This window comes from Oryctolagus cuniculus, chromosome 4, assembly GCF_964237555.1.
Source record: "Oryctolagus cuniculus chromosome 4, mOryCun1.1, whole genome shotgun sequence".
Lineage (NCBI taxonomy): Eukaryota > Metazoa > Chordata > Mammalia > Lagomorpha > Leporidae > Oryctolagus > Oryctolagus cuniculus.
Genome location: NC_091435.1, coordinates 79,269,372 through 79,292,172, shown reverse-complemented (window position 1 = coordinate 79,292,172; position 22,801 = coordinate 79,269,372). Strand labels below are relative to the sequence as shown.

Genomic DNA, 22,801 nt, shown 5'->3' with positions numbered 1-22,801 from the left:
AAGGGAGAAGGCTGAGCAAGGCAGCTGGGGCTGCGGCGGGAAAGGCCTTGCACATCCGGGAGATGAGGACCTCACTCAGGAGGTGATGGTGGGGGGGTGCCCAGGTGAGCAAGCAGCCGCCATCCGGCTGCATCATTTGAAAAAAAAAAAAAGATTTATTTATTTATTTGAAGATAGAGTTACAGAGAGGCAGAGGGAGGGAGAGAGGGAAAGACAGAGAGACAGAGAGAGAGAAAGAGAGAGAGTCTTCCATCCGCTGGTTCACTCCCCAGATGCAGTGCAGCTGTGCCTATTGGAAGCCAAGAGCCAGGAGCTCCTTCCAGGTCTCTCACATGGGTACAGGGGCCCAAGCACTTGGGCCATCCTCTACTGCTTTCCCAGGTCATAGCAGAGAGCTGGACGAGAAGTGGAGCAGCTGGGACTTGAACCAGCACCTATATGGGATGCAGGCACTGCAGGCGGTGGCTTTACTGGCTATATCACAGCGCTAGCTCCCGGATGCATCTTTTTAAGCACAGTTGTCCTTGGGTATGGGGGTAGGGGGTGGGTAGGGAATGAGTCCCAAAACCTGTTTCTGCATCTGCATAGAGCCTACACACATTCTGCAGGAGGCCTTAAGCTATCTGAGATACTTACAATATTTACTACAAACGAGGTCAATGCTATGTAAAAATCATCATTAATGCTGTACTACTTGGGGAAATCGTGACCAAAAAAAAGCCTGCATGCGTTCAGTACAGATGCATTTTCTTATGAATGTTTTGGATCTGTAGCCGATGGAGTCCACTTGGAGTCCATGAATGTGGGCGGCTGGCTGTAGAAAGGCAGAGCTGGAGAGAGAAAGCCACAGGTGAGGGAGATGAGCTGGAAGCCTCTGACAGCCGGAGGTCCATGTGGCCAGCCGGAGCCCGGCCAGCACAGTGGGCAGGAGAGGCATGAAGGGCAGGCATGCAGATGTTTGGAGATGCCTGAGCAGAGGCACGGGGTGGGGGTAGGGGAGCAGCCGGCCACTCGGGAAGGATCCCACGGTGCCTGCCATCTATTCCAGACTTGCTGCCCTGGGGATTCTTGGGGGAAGTCCAAACAAAAGTCAGGCAGGCTGCGCCACGTGTAGTCCTGGAGCTGAAGAGAATGGCTCAGGCCACCCGGAGCTACGTTTTGCTGACGCTGCAGATGTGGTAAGATCACAGAAGGCCACACTGAAACACGACAAGGAAAGGATGCACCATGCCTGTGCTCCAGTGTGCTACTAAGAAAGCAAGCCCTCGCAAGCACACCCATGGAGCAGGCAGGAGACACAGCAAGTACAAGGCCGGTGGGGCTCAGTCCCCAATCTGTGAAGTTTCCACACCCCACCCATTTGCCCCTCACAACAAACCAGTAAGGTGGGCAGGGCTGGTTTTATCAACCCCATTTCAAAGATGGGTAAATGGAGGCTCCAGGAAGATCTTGCCCAAGATCTCTCAGCCAGTTAGCAAGAGCCAGCACCAGAGCCTGGTCTGCACACAGCCATCACCACAATGGCCCCATTTCATGGTGTGTGCACCCATACTGGACCATCACAGCTGAGGTTAACCAGAGGCCAGGCAAAGTTCAGTGTGGACGTCAATAACGAGGAGGCAGGTGGGGGAAGGGCTTGCTGATGGCTGCTGCTGCCGAGGCTGTCAATGAGCAAGAGATGGGACAGATGCCGATGAGTCACCAGACGTCAATGACAGAAAAAAAAAAAGAGGCAGATGCAAGTTTGGAAAATGCCAAAGGCTGTGCATCCCTGCCCCGGCCTGGCTGCCTTATTCTGAATGACATCATCTGGTTGGATGCCTCCCGAGAGACCTCAGAGAGGAAGATTTCTGACCCTTGCCACAGACACGGCCAGCCAGGGAGAGCTTAGAGATGAGAGACAGGGAGTGGGCCGGATGGCAGCAGTGGGGAGGGGAGAGCTTTCGCCTTCTGGGGAACAGCAGTCCACCTGGGAGTCCCACCTCTGTTCTGTGTGTGGAAGCAGAAAGCACCGACACCCTTGGCCACCCCACCCGTCTTGCCCTGTCCCTGGCTTCTGGGGAGCTGCCGCGGCTGCACCGGGAGGCCTAGGTCCCAGAGAGTGGCCTCCTGCAGCAGGTGGAGCCCACAATGGCCAGGGCTCTTCCCCTTTTCTGTAGCTGGAAAATGGTTAGAATGTTTTAAAAGGTGCTTTCCCAAGAAACTAAAGGGAAAACAGGACAGAGCAACCCCAAGCAAGAAAAAACACAAGCAAACAAATAGAAGTTCACACAACACAGAAATACCTGGCCACAATTGAGCTGGCCCCATTCACGGCCACATATCCAGTATGCCTTCTCCCACCCACCCCGCCACACACACACAGACACACACACTCACCCACACACACCCATCTGGGATCGGTGCCTTCTGTATTTCTAGATCTTTGCTCAGGCAGATGACGTAGATCCAGGCAGTTTTTGGTTAATCTTGTCAAAAAGCCTTGTACAGAGCCAAGGCTATGGGGGAAGGTCCCCAGACAGCCTTCCCACCGTGTCTCTGTCCTCAGGAACAAAGGCTCAAATTCCCTTAAAAGCAGGGATCTTCAGGGCTAGTGCTGTGGTGCAGTGGGTAAAGACACCATCTGCGGCACTGGCATCCCATGTGGGCACTGGTTCAAGTCCCAGCTGCTCCACTTCTGATCCAGCTCCCTGCTAATGTGCCTAGGAAAGCAACAGAGGATGGTCCAAGTGCTTGGGCCCCTGCACCCATGTGGGAGACCTGGAAGAAGCTCCTAGCTTTGGCCTGGCCTAGCCCTGGCCGTTGTGGAGTGAATCACCAGGTGGAAGATTTTTATTTCCCTCTTCCCCTCCTACCCCATTTTCTCTCTGTAATTCTGGCTTATAATAAAATAAATATTTTTTTTTAAAAAGCAAGGAACTTCTCTAAATTAAAGAATGCCCAGGAGTGATAAGCCACACACCCATGCATTCATCAGTGTGTCCCAGGGACACATAGCTATGAGCTTGCCCAGCTAAGTGCTGAAGAAACAGACAGGAATCATGGGTCTGATGCTGTGGCATAGTAGGCCAAGCCTCCATCTGCAGCACCAGCTCCCATATGGGCCCCAGTTCATGTCTTGGCTATTCCTCTTCTGATCCAGCTCTCTGCTTATTGCCTGGGAAAACAGTGGAAGATGCCCCAATTACTTGGGCCCCTGCAACCACGTGGGAGACCTGGATGATGCTCCTGCCTCTGGATGGGCTCAGCTCCAGCCATAGCGGCCATTTGGGGAGTGAACCAGCAGATGGAAGGCTTTTCTCTCTGCCTCTCCCTCTATCTGTAATTCTACCTCGCAAATAAGTAAATAAAATATTTTTAAAAAAAGAAGAAACAGACAGGAACTGAATACAGCTCCTGCGCCCAGGGAACTCACACATCACAATTAGGATGAGATGGTGAACAAAAGCAGAGTGAGATGGACCTGGCCGCACGTGGAGGGACAAGCTCTGGGGGAGGTCAAGGATGGTCCAAGACAAGCATGTGACAGGCATCACGTCCTCTTCTGGTGGATGGGGCTGGCTGGGACGGTCATGATCTCCTGGGGCTGAAGCTGTTTCCTTCTCGTAGCTGCTCGCGTCGGGGAGTGCAGGGCAGGCAGGATGCTGTGGGTCATTAAGTCTTTTCTACAGGCTAAATAATCTTAAAATTCAGGATCTACTGGGGTACCAAAATGTGAAGCGAAACTCCCCCGGAGTGATGTGTGGGTGCCCCGAGGCCAGGCATCTCCAAGACAAGCCACTAAAAAGTCATCAGTGAGAACCGAGCAGGACCTCGGCGTCACCCCAATAAGTGCCGTCTCTCTGCCACCCAGCTAGCAGGGCAGACCCCGTGCCCAGGTGCTGCCATGTCAAGCTTTAAAGTCGACGTTGGGTTAATCACTGCTGTATCTGATTCATAAAGATCACAATGCAGTTTCAAGACCTCAGATCTCCCTTCAGGGGGTGCTGGCCAGGCCCCCGGAAAAGCCTCCTCCTAATGATACCCTTAGAAAAGGTGCAAGGTTTCCCCAGGGTCCCTAGGGGCCCCAGCAGCTGTTTTCCTGCTGCCACCAAAACACAACCCCTCTGCTACTCAGGGCAGAAGCAAATCCAAAGCAGGTTCTCAAAGAGATACTTGCACACGTATGTTCACAGCAGTGCCATGCACAAGAGCCTGGGACAACCCAAACGTCTATCCACAGATGAATGGGAAAGGAAAGACAATACAATGGAATATTACTTAGCCCCGAAGAAGGAAATCCTACCACCAGCTACAAGGAGGAGCCCTGAGTGTTCTGCTAAACAAAACAAGCTGGTTGCAGAAGGACAAATGCTGGATGGTTCCACGCACATGATGGATCCAAAATGGTCAAAGGATGGAAACAGAAAGCAGAGAGCTGCCTTCCAGGGTGGCTCAAGGTGGGGAACGGGACTCCATGCATAGTCACACGGAGTTCTAGTCTGGCAGGATGGCGTGCCGTGGGGATCTGCTGCCCAGAGACGTGACTGGACCCAGGGCTACAGAACCACACACTCACAGGGGTCAGGAGCATCAGTGCAGAGGAGGGGCTTCCAAACACACACAGGGCACAGCAGACAACAGCCCAGCCAGGGGCCGGAGTCCCAGCCATGCCAGCGAGCATCCAGTGACCGACCCTGGGCTCCTCAGCCAGGTCTGCACACCACTCTGAAGGCCATTTCCTTTATAGCTCCTCTCTGCCTCCTGTGCCCTGAGAGTGGGCACCGCTAGGACATACCTGTCCCCCTCACTGCCCCCATCTGCTTTAATTCTTCCCACCCCAGGGTCCCTGTCCCCTTTTCTTTGCCACTGGGCTCCCCAGCAACTGCCTCAGCCACTTTGGAGCCCAGGGCCAACAATTCTGGGCCCCTGAGGTGCTGCCCGTGGCCCTTGGCCTCCCAGCACCGCCACCACGTCGGCATCTTGCTGGTGTCCTGTTTCAGGGTTCCACCTTGGACAGCTCCCCGGCAGCTCGGCGCGAGCTCTCCACCCTCCCTGAGAGCAGCTGTCTGCGCCACGTAAGCCGGCTTCATTTCAGACACGGCTGGCGCCCCAGGATCAACCTTCCCCGGCGCTCCGAAACCCTCCCTCCCCACCCAGCCTGCCGACACCCGGCGCCTCACTTACGGCGTGGCCTCGGAGCTGGGTCGCGGCCTGCTGGAAATGCGGCATCATCCTCTTGCACATGCTGCACCCTGGGCACGGGCAGGAGAAAAATCCAAACGTGGTTACAGCTATGGCTGGGCCCCTGCGCTCTGCCCTTCCTCCCCCTCGGGTTGTCTTCCACCCAGTGGAGGTGCTCGGGATTGTCCCAGACCCTGAGGACACACAAGGAGGGGGAGGCAGAGTCCCCAGCCCCTGAAAAGCCCACCCAACAGGGCACAGCCCAGCAGTCAGGAGAAGAGCAAGGTGCAGAATAACTCAGGGAAGCAGAACAGGTGTTGGCAGAGCAACCTCCAGAGGCACAGCCGAAAGGAGCTGCAAATGAGCCGGAGCAAGACGCCACCAAGGAAGACGATGTGTGGCTGCAAGTACTGTGACTTCTGGGGCTTGCAAGCCTTCCATTAACAAGGATAATTAAGCAATGACTGGAGGCAGCCAAGCTGCCCGTGGAAGGAGCCTGGAACAGGGCTCTCATGGTCCCCAACCTGTTGACAGCCCCGGACAAGCTACCTCCAGTCCCTGGCAAATGAAGGGGGCTGGGTGAGACAACTGTAGGCCCTCTGCTAGTTCTGACATGGGAGGACTCTGTGAGGGTGTGGCTCAGCCCCCGCCGAGGTTCTGGGATCCACCAGGGCCACACTCCTCTCCTGGGGAGGGGACACCACCCAGCTGTGGGGGATTCCAAGTCCCAAACATCCACTGCTACTTCAGAGTGACCTTGACCTACACCCACCGCTTCCCTTAACCACAGCGGGCCATGTATCCACACCAACCTCACTTGACACAAGAACCTGTGTGTGCTCAGATACCAGGAATTCTAACAGCTGCTCTACTGCAAGACAGCTTTTTTTAAATGACCAAAGCTGCCTAGCAACACGTGTCAAGCTGGTTCTCACCCAAACTGGGCAGCAGAGATGGGACCCTGTGTTGAGCTGACACCCTGCTCAGCCGCAAGCAGAGTCACACACATCAGAGGGAGGGCCTATTGCCCTGTGGGGCAGCCACGGATGCCAGGGAACTAGAAGGAAGGCAAAATTCCTCACCAACTTCACCAGCACCGAGTAGGTGCAGTGCAGCTGCCCAGCAAAGAGACTAATACCCCTCCCCAGCGCGTTACCCTGGGCATAAGTCCCCACTGCCAGTCCAGGCCTTGACTCAGGGAGAAGTAGGAGGGAAGGGGCCGCTGCGAGGCCAGCCCATAGCACCTGCCTTGGGCAGACCAGTAGCACCTCTCTTTGGGCCTTGCTGCCACAGCAGACATCACAGAGCATGAAGGAAGGAGGTGACTCTGGCCAGGGGACATGGTTCCCCTCGTGGGAGGAGACAGCGCTCCAGCAGGAAGGTACCAGGTGGACGCCTCATGCTAGGGAAGAGCAGGAGTGTGCATCACCCCGCAGCCCTCACTGACCGTGGGACTTTGGACGAGAGCTCAGGCTGCCTGAGCCCTAGCTTCCGTGTGTGTGTGTGTGTGTGTGTGTGTGTGATATAGAGAAGCACCCGCCCCGTGGCCGAAGGACAGAGCCCACCCGGGGAGGGAGGAGGAGCCAGGCCCTTGGCAGGGGATTCTCAGTGCCCACCTAGATGCCTTAATTCAACACAAGACCTCAGGTCGGCCTCTTGGCCCCTGCAGGGATAAACATTCCTACCAAGGAACCACCTGCAGCCTCTCATCCACTTTTTGCTCAGTGGCCTGGGAGTGATACCCACTGACACAAACACCCATCAGGAGCTTAACTGCTGACCTGTCTCTGCAGGTGAGGTCTCTCTTCCCTTCTGCATGTCTGCACCCCATGGCAACACCACCCTCCCAATTCCCCAAACCAGCCAGGCCTCCCCAAGGAATCTGGCCCTGTGAGTGGAGGCTAGTAGTGGCCCTGGGTGGAGAAGCCACAGGGTCAGGAGGTAATGGAGAAGTAATGGGAAGTTACAGGCCCAGCCGATTTACCTTCACCAAAAAGAGTTGCTCATGTGATTGCCATCTGAGCTTAGCTTCCAGTCGGTCCAACCGGGCGGCAAGGGGAGGGAAGACTAATTCTCACTGGCAAACCTCAAGTCAGAGCAGGCAGCCTTTTCATTTCCTCATTAGTGCAGTGAACAGTAACTGAGTCAGCAGCAGGGCCCGTCACAGATAAAGGCTCCCAGTCACCCGCACGTGACCAAGGGACGAGAGTCCCCTCAGACTTCCCAGGTGGGAGTTGCTGTGTATCCTGGGAAAGTGGAACTATGGTGCCATGAGGGCTCCACTGGACTAGGAAAATAAAAGCACGAGTCTGTTTCATTAAACACTGCGGAGAGCCCTGGCGTGGGACCCAGGAGGCCATCCAGTCAGATCCTACATGGCAGGTTTAACTGAACCCTGAGTATTCTCCCTCTCCTGCTAAGTTCTCTGATACCTACAAGGCTCCTAACTTCCCCTTCCCCGGCTTTCTATTGCCTCAAGATAATGACTATGCACACGCCTCTGCTATGACGAGGGGCCTGGGCCACAGCCACACAGCCCGGATGAGGGTGGGGCAGTGGCATCAACACTCAGGGCAGGCTGCTAGTGAACCATGATCAATGTCATCACCCTGAGAGTGCATGGTTCCTCGGGACAGGCACTGCCTGGGACATGCACCCATCTGACAGATGCACTTCACCAATACACTGAGTCCTGAGACTAAGCTCCAGGCAAGGGAACCCCTGAAGCAGTTCACAGCTAGGCGGTTACTTAGTTCCCTCCAAGAAGAAAAGGGGTGAAGCCAACCAGGCAACATGAACAAAGAGAATGGACCAGGGTTACCGTGCAGAGCCAGGTCTACAGGGAGTGGGCCTCCTCCCACCTGCAGGCAGGCCCTTGGGGGTCAGTGGTGGTGGTTGGGGGAGGCTGCTGTCACCAGGAAGAAGGTACAGGCCAAGGTCAGGCAGAAGCGTCAGGTCCCCACATGTCCTGCCATCTCTGTCACTACTGCTCAGCTCTCTGTGACAGCCCAAAAGCAGCCACAGCCCAGGGGTGAAGGCCTAGGCATAGCTGCATGCCCGTGAAGCCTCGTTTACAAAAAAAGGCGGTCAGAACATGGGCCGCAGTCTCCGGACACTTTCTCAGAGGGTGATACGGCAGTAGTGGGAATAAACAACAATTTTTCAAGAAGACAGAAACTAGGAGCTGGCACTGTGGTGTAGTGGGTAAGGCCGCCACCTGCAGTGCCAGCATCCCATATGGTCGCTGGTTCAAGTCCTAGTTGCTCCATTTCTGATCCAGCTCTCTGCCATGGCCTAAGCAGTAGAAGATGGCCCAAGCATTTGGGGCCCTGAACCCTCGTGGAAGACCCAGAAGGAGCTCCTGGCTTCTGGCTTTGGCTCGGCCCAGCTCCAGCCCTTGTGGCCATTTGGGGAATGAACCAGTAGATGGAAGACCTCTCCCTCTGCCTCTGCCTCTCAGTAACTCTGCCTTTCAAATAAATGAATAAATCTTAAAAAAAAAAAAAAAGGAAACCAGATGTGCACTACATCTGGTAAAGAGCAGGTGGTAAGGAAGTACGGTTTTGTGAAATGCCTGTTTCCAGCGATTCCCTGTAACTTATACACGCGTACAGTACTAGACTGCAACATAAAAGAGCTTCACTTCTGTGAATGCACTCAGCAAGTCTGAAAGCCACTGCTCCGATGCAACTCCTTGCCTTACAGACGTGGAAACTGAGACCCAGAGATGTGAAGACCTGGACCAGGCCCACCGGCTCGCTGGGGGCACCAGTCTTCTGGTTGTCATCATCTCAGCCGTGCTGTCCTTCCTCCCAGCGCTGATCCCCCCAGCCCTCCTGGGGGGCAGCCACAGAGGGCAGGAGTCAGGGCTGGCCCAGCGGCGACCCCTGGAAGCAGGCCAGGCTCTGGACAGTGAGAGTGAGGCACTGCAGAGAACACAGCCGTAAACAAGGTGTGGTTCTGTCAGGCAGGAGAGGGGCCTAGGTCCCTGCAGCCAGAGGCGGCAAACGGGGAGGGGAAGGCGGAGCTAAGCAAAGACCTGTGTGCTTGCGGGAGGAGGTCGGGGTGAGGAAGGCAGAGGAGAGCGGATTCTGGTAGTGAGAGAGCCGATGTGGACAGCAGGGGGTGAGGAGAAGAGGTGCGGGGCTGGTGCCCAGCTCCCCTCTCATATCCCCCGCCCCACCCACAGACGGAGCTCCTAACTCGGGCCCAGGGGGAAGAGGGCACTCACAGGGGGCATAGAACATCAGCAGCAGCGGCCTGTCTTCCTTCTTCAGGAGCCGTCTGAAGTCCTGGGCACAAAGATAGAGCACAGAGCAGTCAGTCACCCCGCGGTTACAGGCTGCCACCTCCCATTCCACCTCCCCTACCAGGACCCTCAGCGGCGGGAGCACGCAGCAGGGTCACAGCACACTGGGAGCTGGAAGAACCCCAGATCACCTATCCCAGGCTGCCCTGGCACGTTACACATGGGGAAACTGAGGCTTGCCGAGAACGAGTGCTGGGGCCAGGCTCCGGCCTTACTTTCAGCTCCCCAGGAGCACTAAGGGACAGCATGGAGCTTTCTCTGTCCCACGAGGCTGTGGCTGAGGCTGCCCCTCATCCATGTGATGAACAGGAGGCTTGCTGGGGTCATGCTGGACTGACTTTGCCAAGTGGGGTTCTGCTCACTGCAGTCACAGGGGTTAACTGGCACCTGCCGGTCTGCTCCTGGGCTCCAGCCCCACTACCCCCAAGTCCCTGGCTGTGTCCACAGGGCAGGATGAGGCCCGGCCTGCCCACCAGGAAGTGACAAGCAAGAAGGGTCACTGGTATCTGTGATACCCTCAGAACAATGTCTGGCACCTGGTCAGGGCACACAGAATCTGTTAAATAAATATAATAAACGAGGCAGGCATTGTGGTACAGTTGGTTAAGCCATCGCCTGTGACATCAGCACCCCATATGAGTGCCGGTTAGAGTCCCAGCTGTTAGCTCCCTGCAATGTTAATTGCTGGGTAATCAGCAGAAGGAAGCTCAAGTGCTTAGGTACCTGCCACCCACCCAGGAAGCCCAGATGGAATTCCAGGCTCCTGGCTTTGGCCTGATCCAGTCCTGGTCATTACAGCCATTGGGGGAGTGGATCAGCAGACGGAAGATTTCTGTCTGTCTCTGTAACTCTACCTTTCAAATAAATAAACCAAATCTTAAAAAGAAAAAGTAAAATGATGAATGGCCACACGCCATGAATGGCCAAGACTTGTATGTAAGGTGGGAAGAGGGTTTGCTTCTAACCAGAGCCACTGAGGAATGGGAAGGGGCCTCTTCCCAGGACAGCAGCAAAGCCTGAGACAGAAGCTATTTTGATTAAAACAAGCTTCTCTCACCAGTTTTCAAGGAAGAAAATGAGGGGTGTTTCTCTTTTGAGTAATAAGGAAAATAAGACATTTCGAAACACGATTTTCTGGCAACAACGAGGCATTGGGTAAATAAATGATGGCGTGTCCCCTACAATGGAAGGCTCCGGCAGCACTGACGAGGCAGAGGAACATTTAACGTGCTGCGAGATGTGCGTGTTAGGAGGAACATTTAACGCACTGTGAGATGTGCGTGTTAGGTTAAGTCGGGGGAGGAGCAAGTTACAAAGCAGCACATGAATTTAGCAACTTTTCTGTGAGCAAAAATATTTATGTACCCATCACGTTAAAAGCCTGGAAGCCAATAAAAATACCAGCAGTGGGTGTCTCTCAATGGAAAGGAATGGAATGACTTGTCTTTTCTTCTATGCTTAAACTGTATTTTCTATATTTTCAACAACGGATGCATATTGCGTAACAGTTCTCAGATTAAAAATGGTTACACATTTTTGTGGGTATCTAAACATTGTAGAACAAGTTCTGGAAAAGTTTACCCTTGTGTACATAACTAGAGAGTCCTGGCACTCATTTGCAAACAGAATCAGTAACCACGGATCAGGGAGACTGCAGTGGAGAACACACCCATCATGGACTCCACGCGCCTATTCAAAGGGGGCAATGGGAAAATTTAAAGGCAAAATGAAGAGTTGGAATAAAGTAGCTCAGCCAATAACCCCTGGTCATGAGGACCAACGGCAAGGTTGACGTCAGTCCAGGGCAGCACAGGCACTCATAGGGCAGAAGGATGCTCCGTGGGAGGCTGCAGTGGCCTGTGGGCAAGGCTGTGCTTCTGACAGCCTCCACTGCCAGTCCCTGGTATCAGATGCATGTGTGTGCATGAGACCCTCCTCTTGGTTGAGCTGTGTTATCATCCATTGTTTTTTTTGTTGTTAGGGATTGACACAAGCAACTTCTTTTCAATTCTGACGACTTTCTCATAAGACATGTGTCCCTAACAGGGGTCGTGGGATGCAGACACCCGAAAAATGATTTTCTAGCACCCCTGGAGATAAAGTCCAGTAAAAGATGTGAGAAGAACAGGTTTCCTTGAGCCTATAGCAATTTGGTGTCAAATCCTGAGTAATAATGAATATTGCCAAGTATGCATTTCTAAATGCAAGTTGAAGGGCAGGCGCTACAATGTTTCCGATCCAGCTCCCTGCCAATATGCCTGGAAAGGCCGCGGAAGATGGCCCAAGTAGCTGGACCCCTGCCACCCATGTGGGAGACTCTGATGGAGGTCCAGGCTCCTGGCTTCAGGCTGGGCCAGACCTGGCCATTGCGGCCGTTTAGGGGACTAAGCCAGCAGAAGGAAAATCTCTGTTTCTTCCTTCTCTGTCTCTCTGCCTTTTACGTTAAATGAAAATAAACAAAATTTGCAAAATGCAAGCTGACTCAGCTGTTCAAACCTGAATGTGGAACTCTTAGTGATTTTATGTGGGGAGTCTCTTGGCAGAAAAGTGAGTGTACCTTGTATTTCCACCTGAGAGAAAAGGGCACAGGATATGAGGACAAGAGGGTGAGGTGCGGGTGCACGGCCCCAGAGCTGCAGAGGAACACGCCTGGGGAGTTCAGGACATGACGGAGGCACTGCTAAGACTTTATCACAGGGACAACCACCGTTTAGGCACTGTTTCTGCACAGCGATAGACACATATGTGCCCCCATCTCCTGATGCCTACCCCTCTGCCCTAGCCTCCTCCTTGCTTGCTTTTCAAGTTCTCAGGCTGCCATTCTCTACCACCAAAAAGACGGAGGCCCAGACCTGATCCATGAGGGTGCCCCACAGCGATGACAAGAGCCCTTCTCCCCAAGGTGAGAAAGGCATCGCTTCCCTTTGGGCTAACAAACATGAAAGAGCTGAGTCAGTCAGTGTAAAGGAAAAGGGCGAGAATGATGTTTTATTTGATCAAGCCAGCATTCGCCTCCATCTACAAGACAGCACTGCTGGCCTCAGGGACGATCTGAAGGCCCTGTCCATCCCCACGTGAAGGTGCAACCGAGCTACGCAGCGTGGCAGAAACACAGGCACACGCGGACAGACGCACGCTGTGGTCAGCTGTGGCAGGCACAACTTCTGCCAAATACTCCAAGAACTAACGAAGGCTACGGGCCAGACCCACGCTTCACCTCCCGCCCAATCCGGAGGTTGACGCTTGGGAGCATAAATGTTTCATTCAGTTACACAGCGACGCAGAACTACAGACACCAGAACAAAGTCTCTGGAAACCAACTCAAATCTTGCAAATCATTCTTTTTCTTTTTTAAGATTATTATTACTTTTTAAAAATTATTTATTTGAGAGGCAGAGTTACAGACAGAGAGAGGTCTTGCATCTACTGATTCTCTCCCCAAATGGCAGGAATGGCCAGAACTGGGCCAATCAGAAGCCAGGAGCCAGGAGTCCCCCATACAGGTACAGGGGCCCAAGGACTTGAGCCAACCTCCACTGCTTTCCCAGGCCATAGCAGGGAGCTGGATTAGAAGTGGAGCAGCTGGGACATGAACTGGTACCCATATGGGATGCTGGTGCTACAGGTAGAGGCTTAGCCAACTATGCCACAGCACCAGCCCCCACAAATCATTCTTTAAAAAAAGGGGAGCCTGTGCTGTGGCTTAACGGGTAAAGCCATGGCCTGCAGTGCTGGCATCCTATATCAGCACCAGTTGAGTCCTGGCTGCTCCTCTTCCGATCCAGCTCTCTTATGGCCTGGGAAAGCTGTAGAAGGTGGCCCAAGTGCTTGGACCCCTGCTCCCATGAGGGAGACCTGGAAGAAGCTCCTGGCTCCTGGCTTCAGATGGGACCAGCTCCAGTAGTTGTGACCATCTTGGGGAGTGAACCAGTGGATGGAAGACCTCTCTCTCTCTCTCTCTGCCTCTCTGTAACTCTGCCTTTCAAATAAATAAATAAATAAAATTTTTTTTTAAAAAAAGTGTGTGGTCTTATCTTTACAGAAGAAGAAGGGCCACCATGGTGTCACCATGGGTTAAGCCTCTGGTTGCTACACCAGCCACCCATATGAGTTCCTGTTAAAGTCCTGGCTGCTCCCTGCAGGTGCAGCCATTTGGGCGGTGAACCAGAAGATGGAAGATCTCTCTCACACACACACTCTCTCTTTCACACACACACACACTCTTTCTCTGTCAATTAGCTTTCAAATAAATAAAATAAATCTTTAAAAAAATAGACAAAAAATAAAAAAGATGAAAGCCCATTTACAAACAAACAAATGCCCAGCCAATCCCAGCAACCTCTGGGTTTCAGAATACGGAGGCCCGGGACATTTAAATTTCCGTTCTTGAGAAGCAAGGCTAAGCACAGATACATTAAGTAAGCTGGTGAAGGCATGGGACCACTCTCAGTGTCGGCGTGGGAGCTGCTGTTGGCTATGTCACCCACAGCAGGGGAGACAGAAGTCAAATATTAGACTCAGTTCCCAGGGCTCCCCTGGGAGCAGGGGGGCATCCAGTGCCATCAGATAAGCGGGGAGTCCGTTACCTTCTCACTGTCGATGTGGACAACGTCCTTGGCTCCAGGATCTTCTTCCCACAGCGGGGGGCCTTTTGGATCCTTCAGAAAGGCCACTATGGACTGAAGGAAAAAGAGACGAGAAAATGCATGTTAGCTAGGAAAGGAGGGAGGACCTGCCCCATCTCCCAGCCTGCAGACTCAGCTCCCCCAAGTGCCAAGACCACACCCGGGGCAGGCTGGGGGTGCATGGCCTCCAAGGTGGCTGGCATCACTGCCTCACGCCCCCAAAGCACGCCCACTGCTGCCACGAGGCTCTCCCAATCACATGACCCCTCACACACTCTGGTCAGCAGACCCACACCTCCTGGGGGTTTTCCCCGGCAGACAGAGAGCCTTTGAGGCAGCAATGGGCTTGTTGGAGCGAGAGACACCAGTGCTCCACTCAACGTCACCTCCTCCAGGAATCCTTTCTCATCACAAGGTTTCCAGGTTGCCCGGAAGCAGACCGGCACCTGGACTTGGCAATCACACGGTACCGCGTGACTGCAGGTGGCTCTGGAGTGCGTGGGGGTTGGGGGCTCAGGCCCGACGCCCTGTGCTGGGTGCTTCCGGCCCTCTGCCTCCGGACTGCCGAGTGAACAGCCAGGGCTCAGCTGGCCCCTGCAGTGTGGATGACCAACCCAGCCTCCATGCCTGCGTGGGCAAGGAGAGGGGCAGCGGCCCCCTCCACACACACAACCCACCGCATGGAAGCGCCTTTTCCCTTCCCTTCAGTCACTGGAACATGGCGCCCCTGTCTGTGAGAACCGAGAACAACTCCCAGGAACTGAAAGTGTCCACCGGGCATGCTCCGTGCTGACCTCTGCAGCCGCACGGAGCTTTCTACTTCCCTCAGCTTCAGGAAGCAAGATTCCCCTGCTTCTCTCCACTCGGACCGCGGTCCAGTGAGCGGGCGCTGACGGCGTGTGCCCGTAGGAGCGCTGTGTGCTGTGTGCGCATGCGTGAGTGCCAGGCGGGAGGTGTGAGGCGAGAAAAGGAAACGTCGTTTCTGTGAGGCTGTGCATCCACCCCTGCCGCTGGCCACACACGAAAGGCCCTCCGTGAGGCCGATTATTTCTGGAGCCTTCAACGCGGAAAGAACTAGGATGGGAGACATGCAGGCAGCCAAGCCCTAGCAGGATTTCATTCAGGTGGTGCTTCCTGCCTGTCCAAGTGGGCTGGAAACACCTCCTGGCAGGAGAGGAGCCGCCCTTTCTCAGCCCCGAGTCAGGTTCTCACCATGCCGACAAAAGCCTGGGCAGCACGGCAGGGCCACCCCCAACCCACACTCATCAAGCTGCAGGGCCACCTGCCCGCCGGCCATGTGAGATGCTGGGAGGCACCCACCTGTCTGCGTTCCAGAAACGGCTGGTGCAGGGGGTTTCAACCTAGGGTGCCCAGCGGACACAGGGAGCATGTGAGCCCCCAGACACAGGAAGCAGACACTGTCCTGTACGCACACACTCTGCTTCTGCTTCTGGGGAGATGGCCTATGTTCAGTGGATTCTCAGTGGGGTCAGGATCCAAACCAGGAGAGGAACTGAGCTGAGTTCCAGAGTTAGCACAGCACCCCCACCCCTAGCGTCCAGAAACAAAGATGGATGTGAATGGAGGAAGGAAAGAAACGGCAATAAACGTTTCTTTTTTAAAATAAATTTAAAATATTTCATTTATTTATTTATTAGAGTTGCAGAAAGAGAGAGGGAGACAGAGAGAGAGAGAGAGAGAGAGAGATCTCCCATCCACTGGTTCACTACTCAGATAGCTACAAGAACCAGGGTTGGGCCAGGCCAAAGCCAGGAGCCAGGAACTTCATCCAGGTCTCCCACATGGGTAGCAGGGGCTCAAGCACTTGGGCCATCTTTCACTGCTTTCCCAGGTACATTAGCAGGGAGCTGGATCGGAGAGTGGAGTAGCCGGGCTTCGAACTGGTGCCTGTATGGGATGCCCGCGTCACAGGCAGTAGCTTTACCTGCTCCGCCACAGTGCTGCCCCGTACAATGAACATTTCTGCCTCCAACCTGCTGTCTCTCTGTTGGAGAGCTTTCTCCTTTAACTGAATTTGAACAATCCCATCCATGCATCCCTCCACACTGATCTCACTGAACAAAGCCTCAGGTGGAAAAGTCTGCAGGGAGCAGTGTCTGGCAGCCCACCCTCAGCTGTCCTAACCTGGGTGCTCAGAAAGTGGCTGAGGCCTGCACTTGGCCTTCAGGACATCCTCACAGCTTGGGGCATGGCTGCAGGGTGTTAGGAGCTAGTTGTCTGAGTTGAGGCTGCCAGGCACTTCTGGTCCTTACCACCTATGCCATGAGCATGGGTGTGCATGTGCTAAGAAGCCAAAGGCTGCTTGTGGAGAAGAGTCCCCGCCTATAAAAAGCTCCCGCTCTTTTGGCCTCTGACGATGTTGGGGCCTCAGCACAGTTCCCGTGACAAGGTAACTGCCCAATCACACAGGATGACAGTAACAACCACCAGACGTTCACCTGCGGCCCGTGTGCCCACCCTGGCAAGGACCCCTCCATCTCTCTGCAGACAGAGTCCCGGGAGAACCCTGCAAGAACGCTCTTGGGTGACCTCAGCTGCTCCAGCTAAAAAGGCAAATGCTGTTGGGCAGTCATGGGCAAGGTTATGCCGCCTCCCCTTCCTTTGCCCCCTCTCTGGAGAGCTGTAGGGACTTTACCCCAGTCCCTGCCTGCTCCATAGGACTTGGGGACCCAGGGACTAAGGATGCCCTCTCTCCGTGTGAAACTGAAGACCTTGCCTCTGGAGCGATGCTCCGCCCACCTCCCCAACGTACTGATGCAGAAATCACAGCAGAGCTATCTGGTCTTTGTAAGGAGGAGGACAAAGGCCAGGACTCTGCCTCCCCTACCCAGACAGCAGCACGTTGGGGCCGCTGGAGCTCCTTGCCACTTGCCTGCACTGACAATTCTGAGCAACTGCCATTCCCTGTCAGAGCCCCAGAGGTCCTGGCCAAAGGCAAACCAGAAGCCCAGTGCCTCCTTTCATCACCACATCATTGCATAAGCACCCCCGCAACACACCCACACACACTCAACTGGATCTTGTTCCTGGGAGGCAGTATTCTTGGCCAGGACATCAGATGGCGTCTGAACACAGAATGGAAGGGTAAAGAGTGCTCCACGGGTCTAAGTGTGTGTTAAGATGATGAGTAATCAGGCTGGGCCCTTGTGCAGGGTAAAGGCTGAAGGAACTCAAAGGAGGGGGCTGGAGCTGTGGCGTAGTAGATAAAGCCACTGCCTGTAATGCTGGCATCCCAGACGGCACCAGTTCATCCCATACGGCTCCACTCCAAATCCGGCTTCCTGCTACGGCCTGGGAAAAGCAGCAGAAGATAGCCCAAGTGCTTGGACCCCTGCACCCATGTGGCAGCCCCATGGGAGCTCCTGGCCTCAACCTGGTCCAGCCCTGGCTGTTGTGGCCACTTTTGGAGTGAACCAGCGGCTCTGCTTTTTCTCTCTCCGTAACTTTGACTTTCAAGTAAGTCAAGCCTTGGAAAAAAAAATTTGTTCACCTTATATAAAATATTTTTTTTTTGGTCAGGCAGAGCTGGACAGTGAGAGAGACAGAGAGAGAGAAAGGTCTTCTTTTTGTTGGTTCACCCCCCAAATGGGCACTACAGCCGGTGTACCGCGCTGATCCGAAGCCAGGAGCCAGGTGCTTCCTCCTGGTCTCCCATGGGGTGCAGGGCCCAAGCACTTGGGCCATCCTCCACTGCCCTCCTGGGCCACAGCAGAGAGCTGGACTGGAAGAGGAGCAACAGGGACTAGTACCTGGCGCCCCAACCGGGATTAGAACCCGGGGTGCTGGTGCTGCAGGAGGAGGATTAGCCAAGTGAGCCACGGCGTCGGCAATATAAAAAAATGGTAAAATGTACTAGCAAACAAAAAATAAGTGCTACCTTACTAAATTTGAAAAAAAAAAAATCTTGTGTTTAAAAAGAAAAAAGAATTAGTGAGTAATAAGAAAGACCTGGGATGAGCAAGACACAGGGAGAGAGGCAGTGACAGCTACACAGACAAAGAGGCAGGAACGCAGGGTCCAGCCACATCTGAGAGCCATGAGAGTTAGAGAAAGAAAGTTCAGCCCCTGTTGGGACCAGAAGAAACACAGCACCCCGAGCAAGGCAGGGGGTGTCGCCTAGACCAGAAACAGAAGACTGATTTGAAAGAGACAAAGGGCAGGGGAAGCGCTCGGGGCTGGTGGCTGCCCTGTGATAGCAAGGAAAGCACGCTTTCCTGCACACTGTTGTCCCCTCCTGCACTGCAGTGGTGGCAGGGAAGCCCTCAGGGACAGCCGCACGTCACCTGGAACAAGCTGCATCAGCCTAGAGGTGCCAACCTGCCCCGGGCACAGCAGGTCCCCCCAAGCTGGCAGGTAGCCATGGTGGCCACCACCATGGAGATGAGAGAGGGCCCTGGAGCCACAGCCCAGGGAGACCAGGGCTCTGGAGCGGGGAGACTGACGTCACCCGCCTCCCTGGACAACTGCGGAGATGCCCACAGACCGAGATGTCCCCAGTTACAAACTTGTCCAGATATTCTGCAAGCCGTGTGTGCTGCGGGGCCCGACACGGGCTCCGGGCTCCTGGAAGAGCATCTTATACAACGGGCCCTTCCTTCTCCCAGGGAGAGCCTGCCAGACGCCGGGCACCCACGTAGCTCCACCGCTGCAGAGAAACAGGCGGGTGCACTTACCTTAAATGTCAGGGCTCGGTTATATTCCGTGTGAAACGCGCCATCCCTGTCAAACGAGGAGAAAGAGGCGTCAGCTTCCAGAACAGTTGTGCAGAGACACAGCTCTGGCTCCCCGCAGCATCTCAGTGACACTGTCATTGAGCACGGTCAGGATTTTTTTTTTTTTTTTTGCAATAGAACTGTAAACAAACTGGAAAAAAAAATCTCTGGAAATAAAACGAATCAGACTGGAAATGGCAGTTCACCCAGCGCAGCCAACAGAGCCTGCTGCATGCCCGTGGAGATTGGGAATGCCTGCCCGAACTCACTGGTAATGAAATAATTCGACCGCTTTGTCCTTGGGGCTCAGGTCAACTTTCATCTTCTTGCACAATTTTCTGCTCTCCGCGTCACTGGAAGACACAAATGTCGGGAACCATTTGTTACCTGAAGTCCCCACAAAGGTGTTGACAGCCAAATCTGCTGATGGCCGAGAAACACGCCGCTCAACGTGGAATCCTGCACCGCACAGGGTGACCTTACTGAGGCGGGTCTTAGACGAATGGAGGAAGAAGAGGAATCAACAAGAGGCGGGCTGATGCGGAAGGACAGGGGCTAGCAGCCCGGAGGAGCTGGGTCACTGCCTGAGAGGCCGCGCACACAGGCCCAGAAGCGCCACCGCCACACGAGGCGTAAACTCCATCCCGGGGCTCTGAGGACACCTGGGCTGTGTGGAGAGCAGATTCCCTAATCCCTCTGGCTCCTTACTTTAGAAACTCTGAGGCCCAAGTAAGACTTAAACATGTTTTAAAATGTACTTATGTATTTGGAAGGCAGAGGAACAGAGGCAGGCAGGCAGGCAGGCAGAGAGATCTCACATCCGCTGGTTCACTCCCCAAATGCCTACAACAGCTAGGGCTGAGTTGGGCCAAAGCCAGGAGCTGCGACCTCGATACGGATCTCCCACGTGAGTGGCGGAGACCCAAGTATGCAAGCCATGGCCCGCTGCCTCCCAGAGCACACATCAGCAGGAAGCTGGAATCATGAGACCCCAGGCCCTCCAACAGAGCATGGGGTGTCCCAAGCGGCATCTCAACCACCTCCCGAGATTCCTCTTTGCAGAGCACTTACATTTGCCACTGGCTACGTATGTACCACCCGACCAGGAGAGGAATAAAGTGGTCTCCCGTGGAGGGAGTCAGAAATCTGATCAGGAATCACGGAGAACCAAGAGGAGACAGGAGAAAGCCTCGGCTAACGGCCCCTCCCTCACAGCAGCAATTTGACTCTCCTGTGATGCGTCTGTCAGATGCCAATCACCGTCACCCGAGTGCCACCTCACCTGTCCTGGGCTCCTTCCTAGACCAGTGTCTCTCAAAGTGTGGTCCCTGGGCCGGCAGCATGGGCATCGCCCAGGAACCCATCAGACAGGCAAGTTCTTAGGCCCATTCTAGGCCCACTACATCCAAAGCTCCCGGGTACTTGAGCTGTTGTTTTACCAACCCTGCGGGTGATTCTGGCATATGCTCAAGCTTGAGAACCCCTGTATTTGACCACCATCCTTCTCTGGTTCCCCCCAACTCTCCCTCCTGCAGGCCCCCACGCCCCACACCAGCCCCTCAGAGGCCTCGCCTGCTCGCACAGCTTCCCTGGCCTCACTGCGCTCAGCAGTGCCCCCAGGGGCCACCCTGTTCCCAGAAAGCCCTGCTTGTAGCTTGAGGGCCAGCTTCCACATCTGGAGGCATCTCGGGCAGCTGGCACCTGCTGATCACCACTGACTGCACAGCCCGAGTCTCGGGGAGCTCTGTTTTGCTCCCTGAGGGAAGCTCCTTCCTCTCAACCCTCATCTCCACCCACAGCCATCAGCTCATAGCGCTGTGCGCCAGCCCCGGAGCATAGGGACTCATCACCGCACACGGCTCAGTCCGACGAGCAAGTCTCGGTGTGGACGGGCAAAACCGCAAGAGCTCTTTTTCTGTGTAAAGAATCAATGTGCCACTGTGGCAAAAAACAAAAACAAAAACAAAAAAAAAAACAAACCTAAATGAAAGATCTCTGCGAGTGAGATCCCAGTGGAAAGAATGGGCCATCAAAGGAGGAGGTACCTTTCTCTGAAGGGAGGAGAGAACTTCCACTTTGACTATGACCTTGTCTAAATAAGATCAGAGTTGGTGAACTCAAAAGGCCTCCATAGCCTTGGCAACTCATGACAAGAGCCTAGGGTGATTACTGATGCCATAAACAAGAGTGTCAATTTGTAAGGCAACAACAGGAATCACTGTGCACTTACTTCTCATGTAGGATCTCTGTCCTTCATGTGCTGTACATTGTGATTTAATGATATAACTAATACTTAAACAGTATTTTTCACTTTGTGTTTCTGTGTGGGTGCAAACTGTTGAAAGCTTTACTTAATATATGCTAAACTGATCTTCTGTATATAAAGAGAATTGAAAATGAATCTTGATGTGAATGGAAGGGGAGAGGGAGCAGAAGAGGGGAAGGTTGTGGGTGGGAGGGAAGTTATGGGGGGGCATTGTAATCCATAAGCTGTACTTCGGGAATTTATAGTCATTAAATAAAAGTTAAAAAAAAATAAAACGCAAATCTTGCCATGGGAAAATAAAAAAGAATCAATGTGCAAGTCAAGAAGCAGATCTCACTGGGGAGGGGTGCACAGGTCACAAGGATACAGTCACAAGGGTGCTGTCACCACACCCACCTCAGAGTTCCTCCCCCGGTCTAGTCCCGGCTGTCTGACCAGCTCTGCAGCCTGTAGACAGTGGGGCTCCAGAGATGCTCAACCACTCCAAAAGCAGAGGCTAATGACCACCATCTAACCCTACAGTCCCTGGGGATGCCACCCAAGCTGCTTCCGACAACAGCTGCCACCGTGCAGCTCTGGCCCAACCTGCAGGGGCTCCGAGGTGAGGCCTGACGGACAGGCGCAGGTATGCTGGAGAACAACCGTGACTGAGGTGCCGTCTCCCGGCAAAGTAAATTCCTGGGGACAGAGGGCTCCCCTCGGGATGTTTACACCCATTCCCAGCTGTGCTCCCCTGGCTGTGACCACCCACCACCCACCTTCCATCCACCTGCTGCACCGCCCCCCCCCCCCCCCCGCCCCGGGGCCTGTGCATGGCTCAAGCACTCACACTGCCAGCATGGCTGCTTCCGCAAGGTGGCCAGCCTGAGGTGAGCCCACCCCCCAGCCCCAGCCCACGCTGGCCCTCTTTCATCAGCCTCTGCCTGTGACTTTCACCAAGCAGAGGGAAGGACAGGGTGCAGGACATCCCAGCTCTGATTCCTGTCGGCTCTGCAGAAACCCATGCCACAGCTGCAGCCGTAGGGCCACTGTGGGCCCAGGACCAGCTTTGGTGCAACCCTGCTGACCAACCAGGAGCTGCATGCAGGGTACATCTGCTCCTCACTGCAGCAGCTGAGGTCCAGCCGAGCCCTTGGTCGTGACCCCGTGAGCCTATGCAGTACGCACTTGGTCTTCCTTCCTTGCTTTCTGGTACACAGCTCCCCAAATCCTTGGAATCCCCAAAGCGGCAGGTGTCTCTTGCATGCTATTGAGCTGACTGGTGGCTGGCCACCCCTGGGTGGCTTCCCAGGGCAGGTCCACAGAGGGACCAAGGCAGGATCAGAGGCTCGGCACTTCCCTTCCACCCAGCAACCTCCAGGAAGGGGGAGGCATAAAGTCTGTCCAGCGGCCACGGACATAACCAATCACACCTGCCTAATGGAGTCTCCAAAAGGACAAGGTCCAGAGAGAACACACGGGGGAGAGCGGCCCTGGAAGAGGACAGGGATGCTCCACGTCCCTTCTCTCATAGCTTTAAACCAGCCTGGTAAACACAAGTGTCCCCTGAGCACATTAAAACTCAGGAGGGTGTGCAGGAGCCCCGACTTACAGCCGATGGGTCAGACGCATAAATGACAACCAACTACTTGCAACTAGCATGTAGAGTGGGGGCTATTTCAGGAGCAGGGGCCTCAATCTGCAGGACCTGCCACTGCCTCCAGGC

General features: G+C 54.4%; 1 protein-coding gene across 4 annotated transcripts in view; it reads right to left on the bottom strand.

Moving 5' to 3' along the window:
- Positions 1 to 22,801, bottom strand: part of PDIA5 (protein disulfide isomerase family A member 5) — an 89,884-nt gene that overhangs the window by 34,402 nt on the left and 32,681 nt on the right. For all 4 annotated transcript variants that reach the window (XM_008266835.4, XM_070072206.1, XM_070072207.1 and 1 more), the window contains exons 4-8: positions 19,100 to 19,183; positions 18,792 to 18,837; positions 14,059 to 14,151; positions 9,395 to 9,455; positions 5,167 to 5,234 (exon numbers count right to left, since the gene is read on the bottom strand). In XM_008266835.4, the coding sequence (XP_008265057.2) occupies positions 5,167 to 5,234; positions 9,395 to 9,455; positions 14,059 to 14,151; positions 18,792 to 18,837; positions 19,100 to 19,183 (352 nt within the window). The remainder of the gene's footprint in view (positions 1 to 5,166; positions 5,235 to 9,394; positions 9,456 to 14,058; positions 14,152 to 18,791; positions 18,838 to 19,099; positions 19,184 to 22,801) is intronic.